This window comes from Megalobrama amblycephala, linkage group LG11 (assembly GCF_018812025.1).
Source record: "Megalobrama amblycephala isolate DHTTF-2021 linkage group LG11, ASM1881202v1, whole genome shotgun sequence".
In the NCBI taxonomy this organism is placed as follows: domain Eukaryota; kingdom Metazoa; phylum Chordata; class Actinopteri; order Cypriniformes; family Xenocyprididae; genus Megalobrama; species Megalobrama amblycephala.
Window position 1 is genome coordinate 1289465 of NC_063054.1, and position 22748 is coordinate 1312212.

At 41.4% G+C, this 22748-nt stretch overlaps 1 protein-coding gene across 1 annotated transcript in view; it reads left to right on the forward strand.

The window, feature by feature from the left end:
* The window catches only part of LOC125278864 (NACHT, LRR and PYD domains-containing protein 3-like), a 98362-nt gene that overhangs the window by 14116 nt on the left and 61498 nt on the right, over window positions 1–22748 (forward strand). Inside the window, 5 exon segments of the mRNA XM_048208254.1 lie at window positions 868–1041; window positions 1145–1318; window positions 4969–5142; window positions 8175–8345; window positions 8425–8471. Of these exon segments, the coding sequence (XP_048064211.1) occupies window positions 868–1041; window positions 1145–1318; window positions 4969–5142; window positions 8175–8345; window positions 8425–8471 (740 nt within the window).

Below are 22748 nucleotides of genomic sequence, written 5' to 3' on the forward strand. Positions count from 1 at the left end.
TTCCTCTGGGGCTGGTTGCACCACCTGGATGTACACCCAGTCGTAAGACTAAGATTAACGTAAAATGCGTTTTAATTCCTGCGTAGAATTAATACCTGTTGCACCATCTGAGCATAGCGCATGTCTGAGACTAAATCTTATGCCTAGCCAAAGGTAAGTGTAAAGTGAGAAGTCTTGACTTGTTTCCATGGTGAAAATAAAGATAAATAAAAACGCTGAGACGATGGTGCATCTGGTATACAGGCTACACGATCAGTGAGTCATTCATTTTTCATTTATTCGTTGGAGCCAATAAATTCACATTTGTAACCATAGTAATGTGAATGGCATATCAACTAACAGTGCAGTAGAACATGTTAGCCTGTACGCACATCATCTACATAGCTGCACCTAGTCATAGTTTTGGATGGTGCAACAGGTGTAAATATTCATCGGAAAGCTGGACGTAACTAAGTCCAGCGTAGAGCTTACACCAAACTTTTTTATGTCCAGCTGGTGAAACCGACCCCTGGCCTTTTGTCCTTTGTAATGTCTCTCAGCCATCTCTCTTTCTACAGCAGGGGTGTCCAAACTCTGTCCTGAAGTCCTGCAGAGTTTAGTTCCAACCCTAATTAAACACACTTGATCAAGCTAATTAAGGTCTCACTAGGCATAATTGAAACTTACAGACAGGTGTTTTGGAGATGGTTAGAGCGAAATTCTGCAGGACAGAAATTCTGTCTGGATACCACAAGCTCATCTTATTGTGATTCAGGCTGGAATGTTCAATATTTTGTTCTAGGTTCTTGAGGACAGACAACTAGCAACATCCTTTACATGCCATTATTGTTATTTCATTATTGTTTTATGTTCTTTCAACTCTTCTAGTCTTGCTGGCTGTAATCTCGTTGTTCAGTGTGGTGAGAGTTTGTCATCAGCTCTTCAATCCTCAGACTGTGTCCTAAAAGAGCTGGATCTGAGTAACAATGACCTACAGGATTTAGGAGTGAAGCTTCTTTCTGATGGACTGAAGAGTCCAAACTGTCAGCTGCAGATGCTGAGGTATTTAAGAAAATATATGATTTAATTGACTGTCAGACAGTCATAATGTTGATGTGTTTGTAGATGATCTTACTCTAGATGTATGTGTTCTGCTCTCTTTCAGACTTGATGGCTGTAATCTCACTATTCAGTGTTGTGAGAGTTTATCATCAGTTCTTCAATCCTCAAACTGTGTCTTGAGAAAGCTGGACCTGAGTAACAATGACCTACAGGATTCAGGAGTGAAGCTTATTTCTGATGGACTGAAGAGTCCAAACTGTCAGTTGCAGATACTGAGGTATTTAACCCCTTAAGCCCTGAGGGTACTTTCAGAGGTTTTTTTTTTTTTTTTTTGAGTGACATACAAAAAAGTAAAGACTCGTAACTCCAAAACTATAGCAAGGAGAGTCAAAAGGTTGGTATCATTTGAAAGGAAACTTTTTCAATTTCTAAATAAAAAGAAATACATTTGGACATTATCATGCTGAGAAGCTGTAAATAAACAGCAATCTTTCTAATTTAAAATGAAGGAAATAAGGTATTGGGATCATTTTTTGGTGATGTTCATCTATATGTGAACTGTATCTGGATCAAATTTCATGTTAATTGTATAAAGAAATCAAAGGTAGGCATTTTTAATTTATTTTGTTTTCTGAGTGACAAACACAAAAAAAATGACTTATAATATAAAATATAAAATTTCTATCAAGGAGAGTCAAAAGGTTGGTATTGTTTGAAAGAAAACCTTTAATATTTTTAAATAAATAAAAAAAAAAAAATTGGACATTCTCATGTTGAGAAACTGCTGATAAAGCTAAAAAATAAAAGTTTGCTCAAGGGAAATTTTACATATATTTCATATTTGACATGCAATAACTGGGAGGACAATTATTTTTTGGTGATGTTTCTCTGTGTGAGCTGTATCTGGATCAAATTTTGTGGTGATCGCATAAAGAAATAAAAAGTTACAGTATTTGGAACCAGCGTAGCCTTTTTGTTTAGCCATTGGCGCCCCCTGAAATTTCACGTGGAGTAACTCGTGATCGATGGATGGGATTATGTTGATTTTACATTTACATCTGTGACATGCCCTCTCTTTGGCTTGTTAAAGACCACTCTTGCTGCAGCATTCTGGATCAGTTGTAGGGGCTTGACAGTGCATGCTGGAAGGCCTGTCAAGAGAGCATCAAAATATTCCAGTCTGGAACAAGAGCTTGGACAAGAATTTGTATGGAATGCTCCGATAGGAAGGGTCTAATGTTCCTAATGTTGTACAAGACAGATCTGCAGGACTCTGTTGTTGTATTGATGTGAACTGTGAAGCTTAAATCCATCATCCATCACCAATGGAAGGTTACTGGCTGTCCTGGAAGGAGTTATGGTTGACGAACCAAGTTGAATGGGGATGATGAAGTGTTGGGTTGGCATCGACCACAAGCAGTTCCCTTTTTGCAAGGTTGAGTTGAAGGTGATGGTCCTTCATCCAGGCAGAAATGGCTGTCAGGCAGGCTGTGATGCGACCTGCAACCATCAGATCATGTGGCTGGAATAAAAGGTAGAGTTGTGTGTCATTAGCATAACAGTGATAGGAAAAACCATGTTCCTTAATGAAAGATCATAGTGATGACATGTAGACTGACAAGCACTGAGCCCTGAGCAAGATGATCTCTCTAAGATACCTTGAAGAACCTACCTGAGAGGTAGGACTTGAACCACTGGGGTGCAGTTCCTGAGATGCCCTTTGACATGAGGGTTGATAGGATGATCTGGTGGTTAACTGTGTCAAAAGCAGCAGACAGATCCAGCAAGATAAGTGCTGATGATTTTGAATTTGCTCGTGCCAGTCTCGGGGCTTCAGTAACTGAGAGCAGGGCAGTCTCAGTTAAGTGGCCACTCTTGAAGCCAAACTGGTTGTTGTCAAGGATGTTGTTCTGTGTGTGATAAGTAGACAGTTGGTTGAACACAACTCTCGCAAGTGTCTTTGCAATGAATTGAAGAAGGGATCGAGGTCTGTAGTTTTCTAAAAGTGCTGGATTTAGAGTAGGTTTCTTAAGCAGTGGGGTAATCCTAGCCAGCTGAAAAGCTGTGGAAAAAATACTAGTGTAAAAAGAAAGAATTGATAATGTGAGTGAGTGCAGGTACTATTGAGAAGGAGATGGCCTGAAGAAGATGAGTGGGGATAGGGTGATTTAAAAGGATGAGTTTGGAAACATCTGCCTCAGAGAGCAAAGCTGATGTAGGAGGAAGGGGAGGAGGACAAAGAAGACAAGAAAAGGCTTTGAAAAGTGTGTGGCAATCAGCAGAATTTTACTGTGATAGTATGTGGTTTTAGCACTGGAGATATTTGTAGAGAAAGAACCTCCTCTCTGCAGCCCTGAGTCTAGACCGATGCTCACAGAGAACATCGGATAGCCAGGGGGCAGAGAGGGTGGTGCGGGCTGGTCTGGATGAAAGGGGGCAGAAGTCATCTAACCAAGATATTTGAGTGGTGCAGAGAGTTTCAGTAGCATTGTTAGTGTCCAGTGGGAGGGTGAGAGTGAGCGCAGGTTTAGCCGAAAAATGACGTGGTGGAGTGTGTGTTGAGTTAGTCAGTTTGTCAGTTTGAGATTAAAATTGATGAGGAAATGGTCTGAGGTGTGTGGTGGAGTAACCAGTGTATTATCAGTGGAGCAACAGTGTGTGTAGATGAGGTCCAATTGGAGAGGGCTGCCGGTGTGACAGTGTTCTCTGGTTTGATCCATGTCTCAGAGCCATGAGATGGAAACCTGAAAGAGTAGCGATAGATGTAATGAAGTCTGCTTTGAGATTCTGGTGGTTTCATGTACTAGATGACATGGGTAAAATACCCAGGTTTTTATGATTGAACTGCCTCCAATGTGTGGCATGTGATTTACGTGTGTTAATAATAGTGGGAATTTGGAAGCACATATCTTAAACAGGTCACAAGATAGACAGACACGAACAAACTGTATAAAAGAGGAAGGTAAGAAAAAGGAAAGAGCAATACTCAAGTGCCTTGTCGGTAGTGCTGGGCGGTATACCGGTTCCAATTTTGAGACCAATATGAATTTTTCAAAAACCGCCATACCGGTGCATAGCTGAAACAGCTAATGTAACTCTATTCAATGGCCATGAAGCTCAATATAGAGTGTATAGAGAGCGGACTTCTATTAACTGCATACCCTTCTTACACTAATAGAAACTTTATTACACAACAATAAATAACTCACAAAACTAGGCTGCAGAGCCAAATGATTTCCGCGATGCAGAAAATGGATGAAATCACAGAATCCAGTCACAAATAGAACTTACTGTATAAAGCAGAATGTCACAGAATTGGCAATTTTTGGATGAATAAATCAAAAGTCTGATTTGATTAGATTTTTAAAAACATTTTTATTTGTCCATACAATGTTTATTCCCTGTACTCCTGACAGTAAAATACCCCCCCCCCTTTACACTCTTCGGTCTTCACACGAGGGCTGCCGTGGTATACTACACAGTTTTATACCCACTTGATACAATGTTAATTAGTTCAGCAGGCCATGCCTTACTGCCTTAAGGTGAAACGAGAACAAACACGACTTGAATATAGTAAAAAATGTTTCCTAGCAATGCATAAATGCTGCATCAGTTTATTATTTATTTGTGGGTCTTGTGGGGCTTTACGTACAAAAACTAGATCAAGTTTAGTCAAAGCCCAAAACAATTATGCTTGTTGTATTCTACACCGCAAGACCTTTCAAATGACATATATCATATGATGATCTGAGCTGTATGATGCATTTGACACATTGGAGTACAAAGTACAAAAAAATATTTCATAAATTATGCCATTTCTGTCTTAAGGGGTTAAGAACATTTCTGATTTAATTGACTGTCAACTGGTCATGTTGATGTGTGTTTGTAGATGATCTGACTGTTGATGTGTGTTCTGCTCTTTTTTAGTCTTACTCACTGTTATCTCACTGGTCAGTGTTGTGAGAGTTTGTCATCAGCTCTTCTATCCTCAAACTGTGATCTGAGAGAGCTGGACCTGAGTAACAATGACCTGCAGGATTCAGGAGTGAAGCGTCTCTCTGACGGACTGAAGAGTTTAAACTGTCAGCTGGAGATACTGAGATAATTAAGGGGATTTTAACTGCTCTGTGTGTGTTGAAAATAAAGCGTACAAATACACATTAAACGTTTACTTTCAATATAAAGCTCATGACTGAAATAAAATTAGCATTTACTTTTGTCATTAACAGCAATATAGAGCTATCAAAGTTAATGTGTTAATGCATGAAATTACAAACCCGATTCCAAAAAAGTTGGGACACTGTACAAATTGTGAATAAAAAAGTAATGCAATAATTTACAAATCTCATAAACTTATATTTTATTCACAGTAGAATATAGATAACATATCAAATGTTGAAAGTGAGACATTTTGAAATGTCATGCCAAATACTGGCTCATTTTGGATTTCATGAGAGTTACACATTCCAAAAAAGTTGGGACAGGTAGCAATAAGAGGCCAGAAAAGTTAAATGTACATATAAGGAACAGCTGGAAGACCAATTTGCAACTTATTAGGTCAATTGGCAACATGATTGGGTATAAAAAGAGCCTCTCAGAGTGGCAGTGTCTCTCAGAAGTCAAGATGGGCAGAGGATCACCAATTCCCCCAATGCTGCCGTGAAAAATAGTGGAGCAATATCAGAAAGTTTCTCAGAGAAAAATTGCAAAGAGTTTGAAGTTATCATCATCTACAGTGCATAATATCATCCAAAGATTCAATCCATTCATACTGGATGCCCGTGATCTTCGGGCCCTTAGACGGCACTGCATCACATACAGGAATGCTACTGTAATGGAAATCACAACATGGGCTCAGGAATACTTCCAGAAAACATTGTCGGTGAACACAATCCACCGTGCCATTCGCCGTTGCCGGCTAAAACTCTATAGGTCAAAAAAGAAGCCATATCTAAACATGATCCAGAAGCGCAGGCGTTTTCTCTGGGCCAAGGCTCATTTATAATGGACTGTGGCAAAGTGGAAAACTGTTCTGTGGTCAGACGAATCAAAATTTGAAGTTCTTTTTGGAAAACTGGGATGTCATCCGGACTAAAGAGGACAAGGACAACCCAAGTTGTTATCAGCGCTCAGTTCAGAAGCCTGCATCTCTGATGGTATGGGGTTGCATGAGTGCATGTGGCATGGGCAGCTTACACATCTGGAAAGGCACCGTCAATGCTGAAAGGTATATCCAAGTTCTATAACAACATATGCTCCCATCCAGACGTCGTCTCTATCAGGGAAGACCTTGCATTTTCCAACATGACCACAAACTGCATCAATTACAACATCATGGCTGTGTAGAAGAAGGATCCAGGTACTGAAATGGTCAGCCTGCAGTCCAGATCTTTCACCCATAGAAAACATTTGGCGCATCATAAAGAGGAAGATGCGGCAAAGAAGGCCTAAGACATTTGAGCAACTAGAAGCCTGTATTAGACAAGAATGGGACAACATTCCTATTCCTAAACTTGAGCAACTTGCTTCCTCAGTCCCCAGACATTAGCAGACTGTTATAAAAAAGAAGAGGGGATACCACACAGTGGTAAACATGGCCTTGTCCCAACTTTTTTGAGATGTGTTGATGCCTAGAAATTGAAAATCAACTTATTTTTCCCTTAAAATGATACATTTTCTCAGTTTAAACATTTGATATGTCATCTTTGTTGTATTCTGAATAAAATATTGAAATTTGAAACTTTCACATCATTGCATTCTGTTTTTATTCACAGTTTGTACAGTGTCCCAACTTTTTTCGAATCGGGTTTGTAATTGTTTAATTCGGTTCATGTTAAAGATTTCATTCATTTGAATGGAAACTTCTTTTTTCATTAGATGTTATAACAGTTTCATTAAGTTCTCTGAGATTTTCCATAAACTGAGCTGGTTTAAGCACACATACAGTACCCTGGCATGTCTGGCTGTTTTTATACTTTTTACTATTTGTTTTAACTACTATACCATATGTATATTCTTTATATTCTTTATTTTATAGAAAAACAGGAACTCATTAAATGTTTTTTTTTTTTTTTTTTTTTAATCATTTTGAAGACATTTCTGCCCCACTATAGTGTGATGGAAGTAAGACAGGAGAGAGCACTCAAAACTCTTGGAAAATTAATATAAATTATTATTCTCTGTGAAGAAATGAGGTGTGAACATATGAGAATGTATCAGTATCATTCTAAATGTGCAATCTTTTGGGCTAAAAGCCTTAATATGGAGCTGTTTAAAGTAGACATTCTAATAAATAGTCCCACAAATAAATGGGAGCAGATGTGATTCAATACATGTCTTTCTTCTTCGTGAAATAATGATAAATACCAGTTTATGCTGCATGATAATGTTCTCAAAGCTCGCAGTTGGAGGCTATTAGCCTTAGTTTGCCCGTTTCTAGCCCTCACTCACACTGGCCCGATAGTGGAAATGCAGCTAATTATTTCACTTATCATGGTCACTTGAAAAAGATGCTCTAGCTGAGCGGAGTTTTGTCAAAGCTGAATAAAAGTGATCAAGGATTTATAATTTTGACTCCTGCAAAGCATTGTACACCATACACATTTTACATGCTGAACCCTTGGTTGTCCTTTTGCATGTGTGTGTGTGTGTGTGTCTGTGCACGTGCGTGCATGTGTATGTATGTGTGTGCCGATCTGTTAGTGTGTGTGTTTGTGTGCACACGTGTTCAAGTGCATTTTAAATGCAATTACAAAGCAATTGGTTTGGTTTAACTGAAATGTGGATTTATCTGCTTTTTGCCAAAAACAACTGTTGGAGTTATCTGCTTTTGCTAAAAAACAAACTTTTAATATATATATATATACTTTCAATGATCTTTAATTTTGTATGTTACCTGTATTTTTTAGAGTTACTACTACTTAATCAAAACAACTAATAAACTGAACTAATAAAAATGGAATTATCTGTTTTTGCAAATGATCTCTTCAAATATAAATGTTTTTTTTCTCTTTTTTTGAGTGAGACATATAAAGAGAACTCTTGTATAAATTCACACTATGAATGATATTCACTCAACTTTTGAGTGTTGATGTGTGTTTTGTGAATGATGAGGCTTTTTGATCCATCTGTAGGTTGTCTGGCTGTATGGTGACAGAGGAAGGCTGTGGTTTTGTGTCTTCTGCTCTGAGTTCAAACCCCTCACACCTGAGAGAGCTGGATCTGAGCTACAATCACCCAGGAGATTCAGGAGTCAAGCTGATGGACAAACTGAAGGATCCAAACTGCTCACTGCAGATACTCAAGTGTGTCAAACACTAATTCTGACATACTGAACATGTGCATGATGCATATCTACAATCATTTGTGTTTTTGTGTTTATAGTGTGGATCATGGAGGAGAGATCAGGATCACAGCAGGACCACGAAAGTGTAGGTCTAAACACACAGACACACACACACACACACACACACACACACACACACACACACACAATGTAACATTGGCCAGAGTGTTTTAGGAGAGCCCAGATGACAAAAATAAAAGATGATAGAGTAAATGATAGAGTTGGTAATCCCAGAAGTCTTTATAAGTAGCTTCAGAGAAACCTCACACTCTCCACATTCATGGAAGAGAGTGGGGAGAAAAATACAAAAGAAACACTCTGGCGGAAGTGCAAATAATTACAGGATGGTTTCTTGATTCACCTATATCACCTGCACAAATGCTACACAGACACACTCTTCTAGACAAAGCATTACACCAAAAGATGTGTCTTAAAGGTATATAGCAAAGGTGCCAGTACAACACACACACACACACTTTTGTTTTAATATATTAGTGAGGACATTGCATAAACTTCCATTGATTTTATACAAGGGTAATAATATTGGTATTGTATTAAATTGTTATTAGGGCTGCACGATTAATCGGACGATTAGAAAAAAAACATTGAAATCGCACTTAAACGATTTGGCTTGGTGCGATTATGAAATCGCAAAGCAGCGATTATTTTTTTATGTGCGGCTTGTCAATGAACTATGGCTTCAAATGCTAATCCATCTGAAAGCACTGAGAGTTTGAATTGCTTATAATGTGCATTTTAAAAAACAACACGTGTCAAAACATCTTTCCAGACATGAGAAGCATTTATTAACATCTTGTCCAACAAAAGACAACATTTGTGACCTGATCCAACAAAATGAGTCACAGTGACCCAAATTTCAAAATTGAGATTTTGGTATCAATGGAAAGATGAGACAATAAGCTTTAAAATGATATCCTAGTCAAAGCCATACCCTGAATGGTTTTAAAGATATACCCATTTGAATTATGGTCGTCTGCCCTCTATTTCCAATTGAAAACCTGAGAAAATCGCTTTTAAAATTTTTTGCCCGTTTTTTTTGTTGATATCTTTCAAAATCCATTGCATTTAAAGGGATAAACTATTTATTTTACAGCTTAATTTGACCAAAGACATTTTTATATATATAAATGCTATTAAACCAGGCTGAAGCTCAAATTATTTTAAAGTATTTATTTGAATTAATATTTTATAAGGCACTTTTACAAAGATTTACTAAAATCAGAAAGATTGAACAGAGGTGCTACATTTTTGCTTGAGAGAGAGGGTGTGTGTGTGTGTGTGTGTACACGTGCGTGCGTGCGTGCGTGTGAGAGAGAGAGAGAGAGAGAGAGAGAGAGAGAGAAAGTGAGAGAGGCCATAGACAGACGTATCTCGTAAACTAAATCTTCATCAAATGACAGAAAACATGGCTCTCCGTCGTTGAGTTTACACCCTTTACAGCAAAAGGCACGTATTTTGGCTAACTCAACATCTCGATCACCACTAACTGCTTCACAACTAGACATTACTCTTAACTTCCCCAACATCAGTCACAGGCTGCTCAACATTTTCATCCTCGTCGTCCTCTTCCACAGGCATGACAAATTCATCCTCCGTTTCTGCATCCAAAGTGAAATCACTGTTGCTTTCATCAGAGGATGACACGTCTCCAGATCCAAAAAAATCACTGACTAGACTTAGCCACTCTTGCTGACCAGCAGCAGAGCTTAGGTTAGCAGCCTCCAGTGAGTTTAAAGCTTTGGCCACTTTTTTCTCTTTTGACAGTGACATTTCTCAAATATTATTAATAAACAGAACTAACTTACACACAGTATACTACACTACACTATACAGTACTGAACTTGAATCTTTCTGAGGAGATCTACTAGCTTGTTTACACAGAGCGCGCGCTAGTCTGACAGGAGGATGGCTGGACCAATCGCGTGCCTGTCAGTCGAAACGGAGCTTCTCATTGATAAAAATCAGCATTTATGTCAGTGTGTTTACATTTCTAAGCTTTTTGATTGGTTCTATACAACGTGTAACACCATATTTGGAGAGCAGAGATAGTGACGTTTCAGGGGATACCGGGAAATGCTCATAAGTGACGAGAGGAGTTGAGAAGTTAATTTCCAGGGAATTTAGTAAAACCATGTCAAATTTAATAGCCACTTAAATACCTTTACTCAATTATCTGGACTACGAAACTTTGGGAGATTATTTTTGATAGTCTCTTCTTTGAAATTAGCTTTAAAAAAAAAGATTTTTTCATTGTTTTTCCACGTTATCGGCCCATATCTTAAAATAGAACGTTGCGACTTCCGACTCATTTCGCCAGAGCGGGTCACATTTAATAACATGTTTTTACTCCAAACTCACTTCATAATGACAGTTGAGCATCCTTCTGTGAGATGATGTGGCTTCTTACACAGAATAAGGCAGTCGTGTGTTTATCATCAAAACGTTTCAGTCATGTTTAATCAATCAAAACGTTTCAATCTTCTGTTTATTCAGCTACAGCGATAGTATGGAATTTCCTGGAATGACGCGTGTTCTACTTCGGCAGCAGGGCATATTTGCAGTTTCTGCACAAGAGCGCCCTCTGGCTTTCAGCATTTACTACTGATCACAGAACCGTACAGCTCTGACAAGCTGCACATAAAATAATCGCAGCTTTTGCCAAATCGCGTGTGATAAAATTGCGATAAATCTTGCAGCCCTAATTGTTATTAAATGATATTGTTATTGATAATGATATTAGCGGCCATGGCGGGTCAGGGGCCTTGGGCGGCTATGGCAGGTCAGGGGCCGTGGGCGACCATGGCGGGTCAGGAGTCGTGAGCAGCCATGGCAGTTCCTAAGCCCCACCCACATGTGTTCCACCCACATGTTCCCCACCCACGGGTACATGCCTCCCCCACCACCCATCCAAAAAAAAAATTTTCGGGAGTTTTAGGGGGGGCAGGAAGGGCTTGTGGAATGGACTGGGTACGTGGGCTGGAGTGGGCTCGTGGGCTGCTGGAGCGGGCTCGGGAACACTTGGAGCAGACTCATGGGCAGCCGGGGCGGACTTGTTGGCAGCCAGGGCTCGGCGAAGGCTGGAGCGGGTTCGTGGAAGCCTGGGGCGGGCACATGGATACCTGGAGCGGGCTCGTGGAAGGCTGGTGCAGGCTCGTGGAAGGCTGGAGCGGATTCGTCGAGGGTAGGAGTGGGTTCTTCGAGGGTTGGAGAGGGGTCTGAAAACAGGGTCCAGTCCATCCCCTCATACTCAATTAAGAGACCCGCTGACACTGAATGGGTTGTCGCTAGAGGCGACGGCTCAGGCTCGGAGTTGGAGAACGCTAGGGACTGGGGCTGTTCGGAGACAGCAGACACTGGAGACTGGGGTTGCTTGGCAGCCTTCATTCTCTTTTTTCTTGGCCGTCTGGGCCCAGCAGAGGATCTGTCTTCGGCCTTCAAAGGGTTTGGGTCTGGCAGGACACCAGGGGAATACCCACTGGAGGGGCAGGCGGAGGAACACGGCAATTGGCGAACTGGCCAGGCCGCCTGTGTTTCTGTGGGGACTGGACGAGGATTACACGGTTTTTCCAGAACCTCCTCAATGACAAAATTAGAACAATTTAGAAACAAAATCAGATTAATTGCTTTGACTAGGGAAAAACAACAGGCAGGTTCTTTAAAACGGATCGTGTCCTCTTCCAGCCCCGCCAGAAAACAGACGTTCAACGGGGTATCTGGCCAATTCACCAAATAAGCAAGCTCAACAAATTCCTCCACATACCTCTCCAGTGAGCAACCGTCCTGCCAGAACCCACAAAGGCGATCCTCCGCTGAAGTCGGCTTGCGAGACACAGGAGAGCCAGGAACAAGGAAAAAGCCCATCTTTTGTAGATTTCCAGGCATTTTGATCAGTTCTTCTGTTACGTGGTGTGCTGTATAGACGAGGCGAGTATGGAAATCCATAATAATAAGGGCTTTATTTACAACAAAGGGGCAGATGAACAGCTTCACACACTTATGCTAAACAAGACTGACAAGGAGTGCAGGGAGTGAGTCCAACTTAAAGGGAGTGCTGACGAGGACAACAGGTGTTGGGAATCCGGGGAGATGGCGGGAAGACTAATGAGGGAAGTGCAGACAGGTGTGGAGAACAGGAGGATGCTGGGAACTGGAGTCCGGGAAGGCACGATTGTAACATTAATACTGTACAACTGCAAATTTTAAAAGAAAGATTGCAAGATTTAGGTGTTAGCTGTTGGTTGATTTTATGGATTGAAATTTCTTTAAGAAATAGACACCAATGAGTTTGTGTTAATGGAATCTCATCTGATTGTACAGTCCAGAATTCAGGGTTACCACAGGGATGTGTTATTACCTCTGCTTTTCTCTTTCTATATTAATGAACTTCAATGAAACAGGGATAATCTCGCACTGATCAAATACACCGATGACTTGGTTTTAATCTCTTGCCAGTTGGATGCGAATAGTTGAACTTATTTTGAGCATATTGAAAGTCTTCCACAATGGTTTGATGATAGTCACCTACAATTAAACATTGAGTTGTGGGAACAAAAATAGGACCGGTATGGCAGGTGTCTCATATGAACAAATTACTATAAAAGGTGTAAAGTTAGAGCAGATTTCAAATTTTAAATATTTAGGTACCATTAATGATAAATTCTCATTTCAGGAAAATGTGGACCATATACACAAGAAAGCAAGACAGCGGTTAGGTCTTCTCAGAAATTTAGGTCTACTAAGGAATTTTGGGATAGATAGGAGGGTCCTTACCATTGTTTATAGATCGATGATTGAAAGTATTTTAGCATCTAATATTGTATCGTGGTATGGTAATTTAACAATGAGACAGAAAAATAAATTAACACAAGTAATTAATGAAGCAAATAAGATCACCAGCCAGAAACAGAGAACAATGTAAGAGCTGTTTTTACATTTTATGGACAAAAGGTAAAAGGGTTATCACCCTATTCATCTAATTTAAATTATCTATTGAACTGCAAACTTACCTGCTTTCCATTTTCCACTCAAATGATGTCAATAAAGACAATCTGTTAACCTCAATCTCTTTGTCAGAGAGTATGTCCGTAACAGTTGTTCACAAATTAACAATTATTTTCTAAGCTACACCGACACATATTTACCTATTTGAAAACAGTTTCTGTGCTCCAGAAAGCATGCATTAATATTTTCAGAGTTGCTTTAATGCAAAACAGGAAATATTGGTAAAAACTCTTATGCATCACTGCTTTGGCTCTCGTTTTCCAAGATTATCATCTTTGATGACTATTTTGAGTTTTTAGGATTTTTCTTTTACAAAGTACTGTGGCTGCCCTGATGGAAATGTATAACTGTTCCAAAAAAGTATTGCCCGGACCTCCACTGGGAAGGAAATATAGAGACTGGACCTCTTGGACCTTTAATTTAATACCCCTGTTATAGATGTTTCTCTCTACTTGTGTTCAGATGCCTGTGATCTCACACTGGATCCAAACACAGCATACACTCAACTCATTCTGTCTGAGGAGAACAGGAAGGTGACGCTTGTGGAAGAGCATCAGCCGTATCCTGATCATCCAGAGAGATTTGATCTGTATCGTCAGGTTCTGTGTGGAGAGAGTCTGACTGGACGCTGTTACTGGGAGGCTGAATGGAGCGGGATACATGCTGAATTATCAGTAACATATAAAGGAATCAGCAGGAAAGGATGGAGTCATGACTGTGTGTTTGGATTAAATGACATATCCTGGAGTCTGGACTGCTATGATAACAGAATCAGTGTCCGTCACAATAAGAACAGCACTGATATACCTGTCGTTGGTTCATTTTATAAGAGAGCAGGAGTGTATGTGGACGTGTCGGCCGGCACTCTGTCCTTCTACAGCGTCTCTGACACACACACACTCACACACTTACACACATTCTACACCACATTCACTGAACCCCTCTATGCTGGATTTAGGGTTTATGGTGATTCTCCAGTATCTCTGTGTCAGATTAAACAACAGACATGCACACACACACACTTGTAAATCATCTTTCTAATGTGTACATGCCCACAGAGTCATCAAATCTTACATATTTACAGTTTTAATTCATTATATTTTTAATTTTTGTTTCATTATTATGTAGAAGTTAGAAATCTAGATCAGACACATTAATTTGTCTATGTAATAAAAAATATAAATATAATGAGCTTGCATTAATATTTATATTGTTAACTGATCATCAGATGTAATAATAGTACATTTGTGATTGATTTAATCATGAATATGTCCATGAATGTGAACTGATGACAGTATGAAGAATCATGAATGTGATGAGAGATCAGCAGAATGAAACAGGCTGAATTCACTCAGAAATCACGTCTCCTGATAGTGTGCTTTATTTTTCAACACTCTATCTGCTCTGATTTATCAGCGATTCACTAAATGAATTCTGCAGATCAGGCGACGGTACAAACACTCACAGTATCGCTGCTGAACACAGTTTATCACAGTGTAATTCCAGTCTTTCATGAGCTTCAGAGCTCAATATGCTGCCTTGATCACTAGAAGATCTTCATCAACATCTCTTCTTTTGAAATGATTGTCTGTTATCCTTTATTAGGTTTACATTACCCTACACCTATTTCTAACCCTACCCGATAAACACTTTATTCACACTATAAAATACCCATTAGGCCCTTTATTTTATCTTTACTTAAAGCTGCAGTCCGTAACTTTTTTGGGTTAAAAATTATTCAAAATAAATTTGAGCATAATCATAACCAGCCAGTTTACCTTGATTACCTTAGCTCGATTCAAAACGGTAAGCTTGTAATAATGTTTTATTTCACGTGGTACTGGTGGGTGGCCATTCGTCTTTGTGTCATTACGTCACATCTGTACACATAAAGAAGGTGTCCGGGCTAGTAGGCTATATTGCATGTGAGGATGTTGCTTGTTTCTCACAGAACTTGATATAATTAAACTTAGCAATTTGATGGTGGATCCAGAAAGGTTCAAACGACAATCACTAGTGACAACTGGAGATTCACTCGCTGTAAAAAGTGAAAGACTTCAGACTTCGGAGTGGTTGCAGAAAAAAGAGAATGCACCTGGGCCCTTTCAAAAGCCCTTCCGATATTTATCCTTGTTTTCACAAGATGGTGTGAACTCCGTGTTTTGAAGTGGTTCAAAACGGATGCAGAGACTGCTTTTTTTGTGCTGGACAGGTAAGACATTTTAATGGTTCATTGGTTAAATAGGTAACAGTAGCACACTTGTTTGCTTAATCCATTCAGTTATGGAGTTTCCTTTGTTGTGCCTTTTTTCTTGCTTTGCTATATTCATTATGATAAATATAAATTATTTTCTGCTAGCTACTCCAAGAAAACCAAACCCGCCTTCTTCCGTTGTCAAGTATTGAAGCTGAATCAGATTGGTAAAGTGAAATTTTTCCTGTCGTAAGATGTTAGCAGAAGAGTTATATTATGTAAAACACGTGCATAACAGAGATTCAGTTCATACACCGTTTATTTCATAGCACTATAGTTATTTGTTTTGTACATGTTAACTGCTCTACCATGTAATCTGCTGTTTCCATTATATTAAAAATCTCAGAATGTGTAATTGACACTCATTTGTTACTCCTTATACAGAGAAACTGATTTTTCTGTCCCCGGAGTTGTTTTTTGGAAAAGGAATGTGATGAAGAAGAGGCATTGCATGCAAGGTTTGTACATTATCACTAGTAGTTACATAGTATTTTTTTTATTATTTGGACTGTATGTTGCCTTGCCTTGCCTTGCACAGTCAGAACAGTGTAAATGCAACAAAACTCAGGCCAAACATGCATTAAAAATACCCTTTTACAAATGTATTGCAAAAGTTTTTGTCATGAAAGGGAAGCTCAGGCTGGGGATCCAAGTGCAGCGTTTTATTTACAGTGAGAATGGTCGTACAGACAGAGTCAATCAGGAACAAACAGGAGCAGCAAAGGACAGGCAGGGTCGTAGTCAGGGTACAGGCGGTAGGTCAAAAGACAGGCAGATATCACTCACAACAACAGGAAACAATAAACAATCCAATGGGGTCCAAGGGCAGGCGGCAGAGAATCAAAAACAGGAAAACAGACAAGGTCGAGAACAGACAGGCAAACAGGGAATAAACGCTCAGAAATTGCAACAGGATGTTAACAATACTTCGCAGTGAGGTGGTGTGTGTGGAAGTCCTTTATAGTCCAGGTAATGAGCTGCAACTGGGTGTGGTGATCAGTGTGGTGTGCTAGGGTGGATGTGGCAACAGGTGATTGGTGTGACGTGAACATGTGACTGACAGGGAGGATTGTGGGAAGTGTAGTCCGGGAACTGACAGGAGCAGGCGGTGATCGTGACAGTTTTATTGAAAGTAAATCAATTAAATGCAATTAACTAATCATCTAAAAAGATTAAATATATATAGTGTCTGTATAATATGTGTTCTTTTATCAATTTTCAAGGCTTGTTTCTCTGTTCCATGGCTCAAGCTAAACAGGCCAATAAGAGATTAATAACTACCATTATTCATTTTAATTAATGTCTAATTAAAACATCTACAAATGTATATTTGTACTATTTTCCTTTTTGGTCACTTAATCATGTATTTGTACAAATTACAGCTGATGGAAGAATGGACTCTCCATGTAATCATTTATTTATTTATTTTTTTCAACATACTGCCTACAGAAAAAAAAGTTTGTGAATGAATGTTACATGTTGCATGCCTATATTTGTGCTTCCAGGGTACGGTGCACAGTACGGCACCTATGCAATATGGAAAATGACTCAAAGGACATAGTTCACGTGGTAACAATAGATAAAAGAGAGACCCAGAGAAACTCTGTTATCATGGGGAAAAAAAGGATTTTATTCAGACTGTTGACCAGCTTTGTGAAGAACTGAAGCTGAAGGAGGTAGTTAGAGATGCACACAGGCAGATATCTTCTTTGATGCGCAATGTCTAACATTTGGAATACATTACGCTATTAAATGGTTTAAACCTGGGGTGTCCAAACTCAGTCCTGGAGGGCCACTCTCCTGCAGAGTTTATCTCCAACCTCAATTAACCACACTTCTGAACCAGCTTATACACTAGAAAATTCCAGGCAGGTGTTTTGGAGCTGGTTGGAGCTAAACACTACAAGACAGTGGCCCTCTAGGACCGAGTTTGGACACCTCTGTTTTGAAGGCAAATACTGTTATTATTACATAGATTATTATGATGTGCAGATCCAGTGAAAGGCAGATACAAGGATCATGGGATTGTACATTTTCTGGACATGTGGTATGGAGTGAAGAACCTTGCAAAAAGACTGCATGCTGTTAGTGTTGCAGTGCTGTATATGTTCTTTAGTGACATTGATGTTCATAAAACAGGTTACCAAAAACTTTTTTTTTCTTTAGCTGGCCAGCACATAATTTTGATCTGGATAAAAGACTTGGTAAACAATTTCTGATTTTGTTGTAAGGCAGCAGAGAACAGAGAACAGTTCATGGTAAGACTTATGTGATTTATTTTTTCTTCATAATAATGTAGTATTACTGAAGTACAGTATTTGTGTTTTTTAGGATCTTTGGACTGGTGTGCTTCATCATGTGATTAACAAACACACATCATTGTCCAAGATTGTTCTTGATGCAAAGGAATTGACAAGTATCTTAGATTCAGGTAATTATGTACTAATATGTCTCATTTAGCAATAAGTTTGTCTATGATGAACTTTATCTTGTGTTCACAGCTGTTTATTTATATGTATTCTTAAAGGTCAATAGATAATGTATGTTTGTGTTTCATATGTAACTCCAGGACAACTGCTGAACTAGAGTCATTTTGATGTATGCCAGCAAGAGATTTGCATTTTCGCCACCTGTTTATTATGTACGAACTGTGCTGCGCTGGACTACAATCACAATCATCGTCCAGTATTGGTGAATGCAGAGGGCAACAAAATTTGAGTAAACTTCAATGATAAATTGTCTATAATAAATGTATTGTGGTCTATACCATGCCAATATAATCTTTTGATTTAGCTCTACCTTCATGTCTCAGGTACAGGAGGCTGTTCAACAAAAAATCAAAAAGGTGGTGTGTTTATGCATTAAAAACAACCAAAGACTACATGTACATCCCAGAACTGCAGAGGTCTATTGTTAGGAAAAGACTACATTCTGCTTCAGGTTTGCCAAGAAGGAGGACATTGAAGCCTAGTGACCTCAGAGCCCTGAACAACTTACAAGACTTTCCTCCTCCACAAACTGCAGAGTTAGTTTAAGCTCAACTTCACAGAGGAGATATAAGTATGATGGAATTACATTAATTGCTTGAAATGTGTATGCTGCATAGGACCAATATTTACTGTGTTAATGTTGTCTTTCTTTCAGGATCTTGCATGATTTACTCACAGCTGTCATCGTCTATCACAAAACAAAGTTTTCAAGGTAAACATGACTAATATGACATTCATTTATATGTGTTTTTGGTTAAACAAATATGCTTTTTTTCTCCTCACTTTGTTTTTTTCCTGTCTTTCTAGCTTATATCCTAGTGTCACGGGAAAAGAAGGCTGGATACAATTGCAAGTTAATATCTCTTTAATAGAGCTTCACGCCAGATGATGGTAGACAAACAATACACACAGTAGCAACACAGACAGCAGGAGAGTGGTAACACAGGGACTTCGATGAGCGGTGAATGTCCGTGGTGAATGGTGATCTGTGAAGAGAGTCGGGCCGATGAATTTGGGCCGATGAATTTGGGAGCAAGCTTATTGGCAACGGAACGGAGCGGAATGTTCTTAGTAGAAAGCCACACTTTTTGACCCACGACGTATACGGGAGGCTTCGACCGGTGGCGATCAGTCTTAGCCTTGGTGCGCGCCCTCACTTGCAACAGAGTCTCACGGGCTCTGTCCCAAGTGCGGTGGCACCTCTGGATGAAGGCGTGAGCGGAGGGGACCGCGACTTCGGATTCCAGACTGGGAAACACAGGTGGCTGGTAACCTAGACTACATTCGAACGGAGAGAGGCCCGTAGAAGACACTGGTAGCGAATTGTGAGCGTACTCAATCATAGAGAGTTGTTGACTCCAGGAGGAAGGATTCTTGGACGCCAAACATCGCAACATTCGCTCTAAATCTTGGTTGGCTCTCTCTGTCTGACCATTGGTCTGGGGATGGAACCCAGAGGAAAGACTAACCGTCGCCCCCAGTAACTTACAAAACTCCTGCCAGAATTTGGACACAAATTGGGGACCCCTGTCAGAAACCACATCCACCGGGAGGCCATGTAACCGGAAGATGTGATCAATGACCGTAACCGCTGTCTCCTTAGCAGAAGGTAATTTGGCTAAGGGTATAAAATGGGTCGCCTTCGAGAATCCGTCCACAACGGTCAAAACAACCGTGTACCCTTGGGAGGGTGGGAGGGCGGTGACAAAATCTAGCGCGATATGGGACCAGGGTCTCGAAGGGACAGACAGAGGTTGGAGTAACCCATCTGGAGGGCGGTTGGAAGTCTTACCAGTGGCACAAACAGAGCAAGCCAAAACAAAACTGCGAATATCACGAGCCATAGCTGGCCACCAGAATCGTTGCTTGACCAAAAATCTGGTTCGATTAACCCCTGGATGACAAGCCACGTTGGAACAATGACCCCACTTGACGACGCAGGACCTTAACCCCTCCGGCACAAACAAACGGTTCGGTGGGCATGCGGGCGGAGGCGTTACCCCTTCTAAGGCCGCTAGGACCTTCGATTAGACCTCCCATGTAAGAGTGGAGACCACTAATGTCTCGGGAAGAATACACTCGGGAGTAGACGGGCGTTCGGAAGGATCAAAAATACGAGAAAGAGAATCGGGCTTGATGTTTTTAGAGCCCGGGCGGTACGATAGAGTAAAGTCAAAACGTCCGAAAAAAAGTGCCCACCGAGCCTGCCTGGAGTTGAGCCTTTTAGCAGATCGTATGTACTCTAAATTCTTGTGATCAGTCCAAACGATAAAGGGTACCCCCGACCCCTCTAGCCAGTGACGCCATTCCTCCAACGCTAATTTGACTGCCAACAACTCTCTATTGCCAATGTCATAATTACGTTCGGTGGGAGACAAACGATGAGAAAAATACGCGCATGGGTGCATCTTGTTGTCTGAGGGAGACCGCTGGGAAAGAACTGCACCTACCCCCACCTCTGACGCATCGACCTCCACCACGAACTGACGCGAAGGATCAGGGGCAATCAGAATGGGGGCCGAAACGAAGCGGCCCTTCAGTTTGGCAAATGCAGCCTCAGCTGCATCTGACCACCTGAAGGTCGTTCTGGGGGAGGTCAAGGCAGTCAGAGGCGCGGCTAGTTGGCTGAAATTGCGAATAAAACGCCGGTAAAAATTAGCGAACCCCAGAAACCGCTGTAGGGCCTTACGGGAATCTGGGCTTGGCCAATCCACCACAGCCTTAACCTTGTCAGGATCCAGGCGAATTCCCTCAGACGAGACGATGTACCCTAGGAAAGAAACAGACTGTGCATGAAATTCGCATTTCTCCGCCTTGACAAAAAGCCCATTCTCTAGCAGCCACTGAAGCACTCGTCTGACGTGTTGAACATGCTCCTGGAGAGACGACGAAAAAATCAATATGTCATCCAGGTAGACATATATGAACTGATCAACCATGTCTCTCAACACGTCATTGACGAGGGCCTGGAAGACCGCAGGCGAGTTGGACAGCCCGAAGGGCATGACCAAGTATTCAAAGTGCCCTCTGGGGGTGTTAAAAGCGGTCTTCCACTCATCCCCCTTCCTGATGCGAACCAAATGATATGCGTTTCTCAAGTCCAATTTAGTGAAAACGGACGCTCCTTGCAATGGCAAAGGGTAGGTATTCTTTACCGTGATGTTGTTCAGCCCCCAGTAATCAATACAAGGTCGCAAAGATCCATCCTTCTTCCCCACAAAAAAGAACCCTGCCCCCGCTGGAGATGAGGAAGGGCGGATGAACTTAGCTGCTAGAGAGTCAGAAATATATTTCTCCATGGCCTCCCTCTCGGGAACAGACAGAGAGTATAATTTGCCTTTAGGCGGAGACTTACCGGGAACTAAATCTATCGCATAGTCATAGGGACGATGAGGAGGGAGAGAAGCTGCCCGAGACTTACTGAACACTTCCTTCAGATCAAGGTACTCCGTGGGCACGTTAGACAAATCCACCGCCTCATCCTGCAAGACAGAAACAGACACCGTGGGACAAGCAGACAAAAGACAAGACTTGTGACACTGAGTGCTCCACTCTGTGATGGTTCTCTGTAGCCAGTCGATGCGGGGATTGTGTTTGGTGAGCCAGGGGTGTCCAAGAACAACAGGTGCGTGCGGTGAGTCCATGAGCAGAAATTGGGATTCCTCAGTGTGATTAGTTTTTGTGATTAGAGTTTACTATCGGGCTTGGTCTTTTACCGGGCAAGTCCTGATGATATGTCCTGATGCTCCGCAGTATAGACAAAGACCATGGGATCTCCGCCTCTCTCTCTCCTCCCGGGAAAGCCGAGCTCTCCCTACCTGCATGGACTCAGGATCGGATACAGGACCGACCGTATCCACCGTGCTGTTGAGATGACCGCAACCTCCGCTGCGCCTCTCTCCAGATTCCTCCAACAGCTCTAACCTTTGTAAGCGAGAGTCCACACGTAGAGCGAGTTCAACCAGTCCATTGAAGGTCGGAGGTAGATCCAGCGCGTAGATTTCTCGGTGGATACGATCGGCCAGCCCATGCAGGAACACATCCCACTGCGCCTCCTCATACCACCGACACTCCGCTGCGAGGGTGCGGAACTGGATCACATAGTCTGCGACCGTGCGGTTGCCTTGCTTAAGGGCGGTGAGTTGACGGGCGGCCTCCTTTCCCGTAACCGCACGGTCGAACACCCTCCTCATCTCGGCGGCGAGTGCCGGGAACGAGGAGCAGCATGAGTCTTGATTTTCCCACACCGCCGTTCCCCAAAGCGCCGCCTTCCCAGTCAGGAGGGTTAGTACAAACGCTACCTTAGATTCTTCCTTCTCAAAGGTGCGTGACTGTAGGGCAAAGTGAAGAGAACACTTGTTAAGAAACGCTCGACAAAAATCTGGCTCACCAGCGTAACTCTGAGGAACGGGAAGGCGGGGCTCCGGCAGGTCTCTCCGTTCCGGTGATGGTGGGGGAACAGGCGGTGGGGCTGGCGCAGTGAGAGCGCGAAGTTGTTGCAGCTGCTGAGAGAGCTCGGACACCTGTGTTACCAGCGCCTGAACCGCGCGTCCGGTGGAAGAGATGCTCTCCTGCTGCTGATCCATGCGAGAAATAC